This window comes from Mauremys mutica, chromosome 1 (assembly GCF_020497125.1).
Source record: "Mauremys mutica isolate MM-2020 ecotype Southern chromosome 1, ASM2049712v1, whole genome shotgun sequence".
Lineage (NCBI taxonomy): Eukaryota > Metazoa > Chordata > Testudines > Geoemydidae > Mauremys > Mauremys mutica.
The window spans coordinates 108,672,224-108,685,204 of NC_059072.1; the positions used below are offsets into that span (position 1 = coordinate 108,672,224).

At 38.6% G+C, this 12,981-nt stretch overlaps 1 protein-coding gene across 1 annotated transcript; it reads right to left on the reverse strand.

Annotated features, from left to right (window-relative positions):
• Positions 1-648: 648 nt before the first annotated feature.
• Positions 649-11,234, reverse strand: RESF1 (retroelement silencing factor 1). Its single transcript, XM_044990430.1, is given in 4 exon segments — positions 649-2,081; positions 2,677-2,751; positions 6,822-11,064; positions 11,067-11,234. Coding segments are annotated over 4 exon segments (4,509 nt in total). The 5' UTR covers positions 11,100-11,234; the 3' UTR covers positions 649-1,923.
• Between the last annotated feature and the right edge of the window lie 1,747 nt (positions 11,235-12,981).

Consider the following 12,981-nt stretch of genomic DNA (forward strand, 5'->3'; position numbering starts at 1 on the left):
ATAGTATTAAAAATTGTCCAGGGACAACAATTCCTGTAAGCCACCGGAGGTTGTGCATCTTATTATGGAAAACTTAACATGTTATTAGGATAGTACACTTTCTCCTGCCATCTACCCCTCAAACACTTACAAAGCCCCTTTTCTATTTTGAAAGAAGGGAACCACAGGTTTTAATATATTTTTAGCATAGTGTCATGTGGAAATGGTAGTGGGATTGGTCTGTTGTATAACTCCTAGGTTGTTCACATCCAAAGTCCAACACAAGTATGGGCAGGTCTTCTGAGTGTTGGTGCCAATTCATTACCAACTCATCTATGGGCTTCTTCCCCAGTCAAAGAAAGAGGGAAAAAATGCCAAACAAGGAAGGTGATCCTGAATTTCTATGAGCACCAATCTATTGTTCAGATGCAGAAGCTCAGGACCAAATCCTCCCTCAGTTACACCTATGCAACCCTTAATGAAATCAGAATTGCAAACTAACTAAGGGCCTTTAAGATAAAATTGCTCAAAAAGATTAAGAAAAACATTTTCACACAATTTTTGGTTTCCTTCAATATCTGTTCAGCTCATTAAAAAAATATGCAACCAGCTACAATTAACTGCAATCAGTAAATCAGAAAAATAACCTGGCGGAGAAATACCGAAATGTAATGCTCAAAATAAGTTTATTTAATATATGAAAATGGTTCAGTTAATTATCCACACTGGCTATATTTTCAGTATAAACATGTAAAAAATTAAATGACAAAAGTTCTGAAAAAATACAATTAAATTCAAAATTCTGAACACTGTGAGCAAAAGGAACAAAACAACCATCAATAATGAATATAATCCATATCACAGTGTGTGCAGTTTTAAACATTAGCTAATGTAGCTTAGAAACATAGAAATCCACTTTATTCACTTTAACCAGTGACTGTAATAGCTTAGACAACATGAACTCAAACTTCCTAGAATTCAACTACTGCTCCTTTTCTTTCAAATATAAAGAAAGTAGGAGAAAATTACCCTAAATTCAGGATGAAAAGCATCAACTGGTCATCAACTTGCAGTACAATGTTAAGATAAGGAATTACTGATTAAGGGCTAATCTACACTACTGCGCTACATTCTGGTGAAGACGCGTTATGGTGACGGGAAAGTGTTCTCCCGTCAGCATAATTACTCCACCTCAGCAAGAGGTGGAAAATATGTTGTCAGGAGAACATCTCCCGCCGACACCGCGCTAGCCTGGACAGGGCTTAGGTCGATATAACTTGCATCACTTAAGGGGTGGCTTTTTCACATCCCTGAGTGATGTAATTTACATTGACTTAAGTTGTATTGTAGACAAGCCCTTATTTTCTAAGGAGTTTTATAAAGTTCAGTTTAGTAAAACTGAGTAGCAGCATAAATACTTCATGGTATCCCTTGATCAGTACGCTCAGGTTCAGTTGCTTTGTTGCATTGTTCTGTCTGCCACGTAAAAAAATATTAACATCTCACCCCCCCACCCCCCGACCTCAAATAAGAAAGCCTTGTTAAAAACAGAACTAATTAGAACAGGATAAATAGAAGATATTATGTAACATTTAGGAATCTACCACTGATCCCTTTGCACTGGTCATATTTCCATTGCCAGCAATGGAAAGTCTCTGAGGGGAGGAGATTTTCCAGAACCAGAAAGTAAAGCAGTTGATCTATTGATAAAACAATCTGGATGGTTTAAATGCTCTTGAAATTTTGCTAGCTTCAATTAAAGCCTGTAGTTTGAAAAAGAAAAAAAAATCAAATACATTTGATAAGGGTTAACATTTTTAACACTGACATTTTCAGCGTAAGATCTTATTTGCTTAAACAAAAAATAAATGTATACTGAAGATCAGCAACACACAAATTTAGTTCGCACAAATGGATTTTTGTTGTTTTATGACTGAAGACGACCTATTTTGAACAGCTACTATCAAGGCTTCTGCTTCTTTTTGCCAGATACATTTTCCTGTAGGTCTGAAACATCGTTTTCGAGTCCTTGACTGGAACATGAAGAGCCTCATTTCCTTCCAGGATTTGTATTGCTGCATCAAGTGGAATATCATCATCAACTGAAAGACAGATATGAAGTCAGTTACACTGAACGTCACTACTGAACATTCATTATTTATAAAAATTTCAGCAAGCTACGTTTTACCTTTTAAAATAAAGTGAAATACAAATGCAAATATTTAAGAGTTCAGAATGAGCATTTTACCTGTGTGGTATTTAAGACCACCCACTATGAAAACAACTGTTACATAACCTGATATACTAAACAATCTAGCATTTAATTCCATTCCCTATAACCATTTTTAATACTGAATTGTAACAACTGCACGAAGAAATGTGGACGAAAAGGTTTAGGCCTTGTCTACACTATGGAATTACAGCAAAATATTCCCACCGATGCTACCGTTGGTTCAGCTGCATCCAACTGGAGCTGAAGCGTAGATGAAGCTTCACCTGAGGCATTACCACATTGTTGGGGCAGTAACAATCTCCATAAAGTACCAGAGCCATGTCTGCACTCAGGCTCCCATTAGTGCAGTTGAACTAGTGGCAGCACCAGAGATAATATTTTGCTAAAGAGTACATTAACAATTTTTGAAGCCAAGGAAACAGTATTTGATATTTATTCCAACTTGAATAATCAAGTCATCTCACCTTGAGCTGTTCCTTCAGTTTTTCTTTGCTTCATTGGGATATAATTTAACCAATCTTCCTTTTTGCTTTTGACCCCTGAAAATTAAAAAAAAAAAAAAAAAAACTGAATGGAGCAATAAATCTTACAATAACCATTAATTCTTACCACTCATGTTATAAAGCACACAGCCAGGCATAACAGGAGAGCCAGTAAGTGTTAAGGCTCAAATTGTTCTATATAGCTATTCACTATTTATAGTAGGAGTGGCCAAACCGCAGCTCAGGAGTTGTATGCGGCTCTTTTACAGTTAAAGTGTGGCTTGCAGAGCCCCCTCCTCCCCCAAATCCCCACTCCATTCTCCACCTACCAGACTGGGGGTGGGGGAAAAAAGGGGGCAGAGCTCAGGGCTTGTGCCCTGTGGGAGATGCCTGCCAGGGCTTCAGCAGGAATGGGGATGAAGCTCTGAGCCCCAGCTGGTGCACCTGGCTCTTGAACTTTTGAAGATTATCGTATGTGGCTCAGAGGGATAGTACATTCAGCCACCCCAATTTATAGTTTTGTATAATATGAAATCTAAAAGATTGGAATTTCTACTGTTTTACTTAACTTCACAAGAGAACAATAAATCATAAAATTATAATCAATTCTCTTCCCCCCACTCAAAAACGGATAAGAACAGATATAGCCAGAGGGAGGGGTTTGGACATAAGGAAGAGGGGGGGATGGATACTAGACCAATACGTCATACTGGTGGTACTGTGTCCCTACCAAATTGGGTAACAAAGGTGAGAGAAGCCAAACAGCAAAAATTAGGATGTTTGTTCACCAATGCGAGAAGCCTAGGTAACAAAATGGAGGAATTGGAGCTCCTGGTCTGAGAATTGAAATCAGATATCGTAGGAATAACCGAAACATGGTGGAACGGTAGTCATGACTGGAGTACAGGTATGGAAGGGTATGTGCTGTTTAGGAAAGACCGAAACAAAGGTAAAGGTGGGGGAGTAGCATTGTATGTCAATAATGAGGTAAACTGTAATGAAATAACTAGTAATGGAATGGATAATACGGAGCCTGTTTGGGCAATGGTCACATTAGGGAAGAAAACTACTAGAGCCTCCCCTGGGATAGTGATTGGGGTGTGCTATAGACCGCCGGGAACTAGCCTGGATATGGATAGAGAACTCTTTAATGTTTTTAAGGAGGTAAATACCAATAGGAACTGTATGATCATGGGAGACTTTAACTTCCCGGATATAGATTGGGGAACAAATGCTAGTAATAATATTAGGGCTCAGCTTTTCCTAGACATGATAGCTGATGAATTCCTTCATCAAGTAGTTGCAGAACTGACGAGGGGGGATGCCATTTTAGATTTGGTTTTGGTGAGTAGTGAGGACTTTGTTGAGGAAATGGTCATAGGGGACAACCTTGGCTCGAGTGATCATGAGCTAATTCGGTTCAAAATAAATGGAAGGATAAACAAAATTACATCTGAGACTAAGGTTTACGATTTCAAAAGGGCTAACTTTACTAAATTAAGGCGACTAGTTAGGGAAGTGGATTGGACTAACATATTTAGGGATCTAAAGGCGGAAGGGATTATTTCAGGTTGAAGTTGCAGGAGCTGTCAGAGGCCTGTATCCCGAGAAAGGGAAAATGGTCCGTAGGTAGCAGTTTTAGACCGAGCTGGATGAGCAAGCATCTCAGAGGGGTGATTAAGAAAAAATAGAAAGCAAGAAGTGGAAGATGGGAGGGATCAGCAAAGAAACCTACCTTATTGAGGTCAGAGGGTGAAGGGATGCAGTGAGAAAGGCCAAAAGCCGGGTAGAGATGGACCTTGCGAAGGGAATTAAAACCAATAGTAAAAGGTTTTTAGCCATATAAATAGGAAGAAAACCAAAAAAGAAGAAGAAGTGGGACCGCTTAAAATTGTAAACGGAGTGGAGATTACAGATAAACTAGGCATGGCACAATATCTAAACGAATATTTTGCCTCGGTCTTTAATGAGGCTAATGAAGGGTTTAGGAATAGTTGCAGAGTGACTGATGGGAATGAAGGAGCGGGGTTGGAAATTACAGTATCCGAGGTAGAAGCCAAACTTGAACAGCTTAATGGTAGTAAATCAGGTGGCCCGGATAATCTTCATCCTAGAATATTAAAGGAATTGGCGAGTGAAATTGCAAGCCCATTGGCGATAATTTTTAATGAATCTCTAAACTCGGGGGTTGTACCGTTTGACTGGAGATTAGCTAATATAGTTCCTATTTTCAAGAAGGGGAAAAAAAGTGACCCGGGTAACTACAGGCCTGTTAGTTTTACATCTGTAGTATGTAAAGTCATGGAAAAAATATTAAAGGAGAGAGTAGTTACGGACCTTGAGGTCAATGGCAATTGGGACAAATTACAACACGGCTTTACGAAAGGTAGATCGTGCCAAACCAACCTGATCTCCTTCTTTGAGAAAGTAACAGATTTTTTAGACAAGGGAAATGCGGTGGATCTAATATATCTTGATTTCAGTAAGGCGTTTGATACGGTACCGCATGAAGAATTACTGGTTAAATTGGAAAAGATGGGGATCGAAATGAAAATCCAGAGGTGGATAAGGAACTGGTTAAAGGGGAGACTGCAGCGGGTCGTATTGAAAGGTGTGCTGTCGGGTTGGAGGGAGGTTACCAGTGGAGTTCCTCAAGGTTCGGTTTTGGGTCCGATCTTATTCAATCTATTTATCACTGACCTCGGAACCAAAAGTAGGAGTGGGCTGATAAAGTTTGCGGATGACACGAAGTTGGGAGGTATTGCCAATTCGGAGAAGGACCGGGATATCCTCCAGGGAGATTTGGATGACCTTGTAAACTGGAGTATTAGTAATAGGATGAAATTCAATAGTGAGAAGTGTAAGGTTATGCATTTAGGGATGACTAACAGGAATTTTAGTTATAACCTGGGGACGCACCAGTTGGAAGTAACGGACGAGGAGAAGGACCTCGGAGTCCTGGTTGATCGCAGGATGACTATGAGTCGGCAATGTGATGTGGCCGTTAAAAAAGCTAATGCGGTCTTGGGATGCATTAGGCGAGGTATTTCTAGTAGAGATAAGGAGGTGCTAGTCCCGTTATACAAGGCGTTGGTGAGACCTCATTTGGAGTAGTGTGTGCAGTTTTGGTCTCCCATGTTTAAGAAGGATGAATTCAAACTGGAACGGGTACAAAGAAGGGCCACTAGAATGATCCGAGGAATGGAAAGCCTGTCGTATGAAAGGAGACTTGAGGAGCTCGGTTTGTTTTCCTTAACCAAAAGAAGGTTGAGAGGAGATATGATTGCTCTCTTTAAATACATCAGAGGGATAAATACCAGGGAGGGAGAGGAATTATTTCAGCTCAGTACTAATGTGGACACGAGAACAAATGGATATAAATTGGCAGTCAGGAAGTTTAGGCTTGAAATTAGACGAAGGTTTCAAACCGTCAGGGGAGTGAAATTCTGGAACAGCCTACCGAGGGAAACAGTGGGGGCGAAGGACCTCTCTGGCTTTAAGATTAAGCTTGATAAGTTTATGGAGGGAATGGTTTGATAGGATAACGTGATTTAGTCAATAGGTCAATAACGTGCCACCACTGGTAATTAGTACCAAGGGTCAATGTTGGGATATTGAAAGTCTTTTTCCTGAGTGTCTGGCTCGAGAGTCTTGCCCACATGCTCGGGGTTCAGCTGATCGCCATATTTGGGGTCGGGAAGGAATTTTCCTCCAGGGTAGATTGGCAGTGGCCCTGGAGGTTTTTCGCTTTCCTCCACAGCATGGGGCAGGGGTCGCTTGCTGGAGGATTATCTGCTACTTGAAGTCTTTAAATCAGGATTTGGGGACTTCAACAGCTGAGTCAAGGTTGAGAATTATTTCAGGAGTGGGTGGGTCAGCTTTTGTGGCCTGCATCTTGCGGGAGGTCAGACTAGATGATCATAATGGTCCCTTCTGATCTTAAGTTCTATGATTCTATGAAAAAAATATCGAGGGTATGTGGTTTTAAGCCCAATACCGGCAATAAACTGCTCTTGGCTTTGCATCACAGCATTCAGCTTAATTTTTGCCTCATTTCATACACAAGACCATACATTATTATTTATATGGTTTCACAGATAAGGAGAAAACTTTAATTTATACTGCACCTGCCACAAGGGATGTGTCTCTTTCAGAGGAGTGTGCAATATCCAAACTCTCTCCATCACTGGCTGTATTTCTGAAGAGTATCTCTGGACACAATTTAAACTCAAGCATTTGTGGTCTGTGTAGTTTATCCTCTTCTGAAGGTGAGCTATCAGTTTTCCAGTCCTGGCTGGGCTCTGGAACTTTATTAGATTTTATATGCCATATGGGTTTGGCAGGTGTTGTGTCTAGTTTTGTCAGACAAATGCTTTCTTGGGCAGTACGTATAAACGCAACTCTATTCAGATAGTTTTTCTGTTGTTCCCTTTTAAGAGAAATGTTCAGTCTACTAGTTTTTCGATTTTTTTCAGACTGTTTCTCTCTATTCTGAACATCCAGGTCTTTCTCTTTGCCAGAAAAGTAGGTTTTAGACTTTTTAGAAGGGCGCCCTTTTTTTTTCTTTGGTTTGGGGATATAATTATGATTTGCTAAGAATAAGTTTTTATATTTCCAGACATTTTCTTCTTTCGATGTTGCAGATTTCTCAAAATATGCCACATCAGTACTTTGTTTATTATATCCTGCACGTTTGAAAGTGTTCGTTTCATATTTGATTCTTTCACTATCCAATTTTGATTTTTTGGAGTCTCTCTCCCCAATCACGTTTTCTTTCCGTTTTTGTCTATATAAACGTTCCTGTGAAGGTAGGATATTTATAGATTTATGCTGAGAATATTCATACTTTCTTGAGCTTGCATTTGGGGATTTTCTTGTGGCTCCATGATGATTATCTGACTTATGTTTTATTTCCGTTGGCAATTTTGTCTTCTCTTTAATTTGTCCATTCTTGCTAAATGTGTAATTATGTCTCTTAACTCTGTGTGCTTCACCTGCACTCTGTTCAAGTTTTTTATATTTATGTTCTTCATATATTTTAGTTTGTTTGACCTCAATGGTTTCTGAAATTTTTGAATTGTGGACATGTGTCTTGGATTTCATGGCCAACCCTTCTGTTTGTGTTTGATCTTTTTCAAAGGATTCCATCTTACAGACTTTTTCTTTTTTTTTAGTTGATATTATCAAGTGTTCTACATTTGTATGATGGACCTTTCCTGAAGCAAATTCCTGCCTCGTGCATTTCTGAGAATCTGTTTCACTAGTCCAAACTTCTTTCTCCGAAGAGGGAGTCAATACATGGAGTTGCAACTCTCTGCTCCGCTGGCCATTCATTCTTTTGAATTGATCAGTTTCTCTTTTCTCAGAAGAATGAAAAGGTCTGATTATTTCTTGGTGTGCTTTAGCTGATTTGTTTAGCTTAATATCTTTGTTTATTGTAGAGTTTTGGGCATTGTTTAGCTTAATATCTTTGTTTATTGTAGAGTTTTGGGCATATTTTCTATCTTTGTCTAATGTGGGAAGATTTTTGCTTGTATCATGTAATTTGACAGGAAGCTGCAGGTTGTTTCCCACTGCACAGTTAGTCTTTGTTATGAGACCAGTTCTACTCGTTGTTTCCTGTCTCCCTTTAAAGCCAGTGTTTTCAGATTCTGAACACTGATTGCCACCATCCTGTTTCTCCGAAGCAGCATCCTCTTGAGATTTGCATGAGCACGCTGGCACTGCATAAACTGCAGCTAGCCAACCCATTAAACAACAATACGTAAATTTTTTATCTCGTTTTGGGGCTGCGGTTTCCTGCGTGTTCTTTTCCCTCTCCATGCCTAGATTCTGATCAGGCTGGATTTGGCTTTCTAAAGTCTCTCTCTCTGATGAACTGATTTCCAGTTGTTGATTTTCAGTGTTTTCCACCATGACTTTGTTACAGGATTGGTGACTATGTTCAGGGAACAGTTCTTTCATTTGTTCTGAATTTAGTATTGTGATTTTTATTTGGTTTATTGGATCCTTAGGATCACAGCTTTTGCTATAAGCTTGAGTTCCTTTTTCAACTTGATTCTCTGTTGGCTCAATCACAGAAACTTCATTTTTAGTCAGCTCTTTCATCAGTACGTCTACACCTTCAATCCCATAAGGAAACTCTTTTAAAAGTTCAGTCAGCTGATCATTTAGAAAGGTTACAGGTACGGCTCTATTACCACTAATCCCATTGTCCACTGTATTTTCCCCTTCATTGAATATATGTTCTTGTGTATTTTCTTCCTTTGCAGTAGAATAGACATCTGTTTCACCGATTACCTTAAATGATAGGTCTTGTTTGTTTCTGATCAACTCCTGGTTAACATCAACAACATTTTCTCCATTCCCGGAAACTATATTTTGCACTATTTTTTGTCCCGAGCTACAAACAGTTTTAGAAGTGTCTTCATTTTTTTCTTCCTCCAAACTGCTTACATTTACATCATCAAAAATCCTTTTATTATACTGATTTGTAGCACATGGAAACATCTCTAAACTTGGTACTCCTAATGGCTTTGTTGTGGAAACTGCTTTAGACACAGGTTTTTGCAATGGCAGAAAACTCTCACCCTCTAACATATTTGTTTTCATTTCAGATTCTCCTTTACAAGTGTCCAATTGTTGTTCTTTATGCTTTGTATTAGAGATATTTTCTTCTAACAAGGCATCATTTTTCTCTAAATGCATCAAAGGGACAGAACTGAACATATTGGCTATTTGTGAATTATAAGATGCATCACTTTCAACAAGTGAACATACACTGGAAATCTGTAACATGTCATCCTCTGATACAATCGTGGTAGCGCCCCCTGGTTCTACAAAGTCCTCACAATCTTTATTCTTTGTTAGATCATCTTGAGACACTAGACTAGAACCATTTGTGCTTGTTTTGGGCAAAGAAGTTTTGTTTTGTAAACTGAGCTGCATGTTAGTTTTTTTCACTTCTTGTGCAAACTGATCAGCTTTCCTTTTGTTTACATCATATGAGTAGTTTGAATTTACAGCATCTTTTACTATTTTGTTTCCATTAGCTGATTTGGTGTACTGCATATCTGAATCCACTTTCTGTATTGGAATACATGTATTGGATAGTAAGTAAGTAGTTTCCACTATCCCTTTATTGGTATTTCCCACTACTGAAACATCTTCTTGTTTCTCTTCTTGTAGACTACATACACTACCTCCTTCAAACAATGGATAAATTTCAGCAGAAAATGTATTTTTTTCTTGATGTTCACTTAAAGTTCTCTCTTTAGAAAGTATTAAAGGAGAAACTACAGCAACTTGGGGTTCAAAACCCTTGATCAAGTTGGAACCCAATGTATCATGTTTTTGCCCAACAGAAGGAGTTGTAGAAGACAGAGTTGTTTCATTTGTACTTATTGTAACTTTATTTAGGTCACCTTTAGTTACTGCAGTTTGGTTGTTTTCCAAGATACGACATGTACTCTGATCATGAAATCCTTCATAAGATGATGAAATCAGATTTGATTCTATGCTTTTATTTGACTGACTATATTGAACATCCACAGATTCTGAAGGACACTTTCTCCACAAAGCAAGACATGCCGCTAGCTCTTCCATAGAAGTAGTACAGCTGTTCATTTTAGAAAATGAGTTTCCAGTAGCAACTGGTGGTGATGTATTCTCAGCTACACCATTAGTTACACCTAGTTCAGCTGTTTCTGAAGCAAGAGGATTTATGTGAGAAGTACTGAGTATCTTCTCGTTGTTCAACATTTTGCTGTTCTCCGTTGGCTGAGAACAAACGCCTTTAGTGTGCTGATCCAATTCAGGACATGCTGATATTGAACACTGCACTGTCTCTACAGCACCTTTTACTTCTCTTTTGTTGGCCAGTGAACTTCCTCCTGACAGTGTTAAAGTGGAAGCTGTTTTTTCATTCTGAAGGAGGCTAGACATTTTATTAGCAAGAGCACCAGACTTTTTTTCTTGCAAAATATTCATACTATTTAGAACAGAGTGGAGAAGTGAGGCTTCCCCAGTGCTAACTGATGTATTTTCTGGTAGGACTCTGTCAGAGCTACTAAGTTTGGTAAAACCCAAAGTGTTTTCAGTGCATTTCATGGTCTCTCGAGTAGGACCTGCAGCTGGTGCATTCTTTGGGCCTAATACTGAAGTTCTCTCAAGATTATTTAAATGAACTGGGAGTTTATCCTGATAGGCAATCAAAACAGAGCTTGAAGCAGAATTTCCTTGGTTAATCCAATGACTATTCTGAGTCTTATCTAATCCTTCACTGCCAGTGTTGGTAATGTTTTTGTCATTTCTTTCTTCAAGTGAAGACTGACGAAGCGGCAGTTGTTGACTCTTCATTCCCACTGTACCAGAGTGTGAAAATGTTCCAGTCTGATTGGCCACATGTGGAAAAAGTTTAAAGTTAGTGTTTCGATTTTGTGGAGGAAGGTCAGAGGTCATTTTATTATGTTCTGAAGATGCCAAGAGTTTTTGTTTTATTAAAAAAACCCTTTCAAGTATTGCATATTTTTTTTTAATTTCCAACAGTTTCTGAGCTTCCATAGCCAGACTCTCTTTTGTTACTTTCAATCTATCATCTGTTGATGAAATACTTTTAGAATTATTGGGCAAATCTGTTGAACCATTAATTGGGCTTTCTTGTACTGAAGCTATTTTATTCGGTGGCTCAGAAGGAACTGTCACAACTTCTTGCATGCTGTTAAAATACCTTTCTAAAATGTATGTTGAAGGCTTAGCTGTTGCATTAGAAGACTGATTTGCTGTCACATTTCCACTTAAATTATAAACATTTCCAGTTGCCTGACTGGTTTCTCCAGACTCTAGTTTCTGCCAGTGCTGTTGTACATCTTTAATGTAAGAAACATTACTGTGATCTGACATAGGTTTCTGCTGGTTCTGAATATGTTCATTAGATATAATTGGAACTACCTGTTGAAGACCTGTCAAAGATTGTGCTGCAGCTCTACAATCATAACTAGAAGGATAGCGTGGAGGATTTCCATTATGATCTTCAGAGCCAATTTGGGCTGACGCATATTGTTGCGATTGTACCCCTATTGCAGTGTTTGTACTTGATGAATGTGTATCCTGAAATGGAGTGCTTGGACAGTGTACTTGTTGCTGGAGATGTTGTGTAGGCAAAGCAAAAGCTAAAGAGTTCTGTTGAGAATTTACACACTCATTTGATGACTGATTAATGGGTACTGTAGTACATTGTTGAGAAGATGCAGGCCCATTCAAGTTATATTGTGGTACCCATTCTATTGGCAGCTCCTGTGAAGACATATTGCATGCTTGGTTACCTTGATAAAACATCACAGTTCTTGTAAAATTAGGTTGTGCTATTTGAGGCTGCATAGGATACGCATTTGTAGTCACATACTGATTCTGTGGCTTCTGAGGTATACTCTGTAAATTTTTTGCAGGGCTTGTTTGTGATGATGCAGTAGCTATTCTTGATTGGGGAAAAACATGCATGTTGGACACCGAGTTTGGCCAAAGATTTAGAGTAGTCTCTACTGGCACATGTGTAGCCTGTTTTGGGGCAAGCCGCCTGGTTTGTACACGTGAAGGTGGATGCCTCTCAAATGAACGTTGCGAGGTAACAAGAACTCTACCAGGTACAGATTCTTTTGAAAATGCTTGTTGCAATGTTTTGTATCCCTCAGTATTTTGGAAAGGTAATGGATTTGTAACCATGTTCATGTTAGACTGGAGATATACCGTCTGGTTACTTCCAGGATAAGTACAAGCATTCTGAGTAGAGTATGTGCTTGTCTGAGGGAAAGCACATGCATTAGCAAGCGTGTGAGAAAAATGAATTCCTTGACTTTGCAAGTTCTTCTGATTATCAGCATTTTGGGGTGGTCTTACATTCCAGTTCATCCTGTCTTGGTGTTGCTTTTATTTCTGTTGAGTTTAAATTCTGAATTCTAAAAAGAAGTCAAAATATTAATTATATTTATGCCAATAAATGTTTTTATTCTAACTTTCAAATATCTACTACTAACAGAATTGTTTGAATGAAATGAAGTTGCTAGATAAACTTCACTTATGAGCCATAATACTGACATCAAAAATCCCGAATGCTAAAAAGTACGTTAAAGATCTTTCCCAGAATATGATCTAGTTTTGAAAAACAAAGTCATAGCATATGAATTTGGATTTTTATATTTGTTTTCACTCATTTTTGCTTAAACAAAGAAATGTATGCAATAAGCAGCTAAAATAAGCAACGAGTAAAAACAGTTGAACTCAAACATTTAC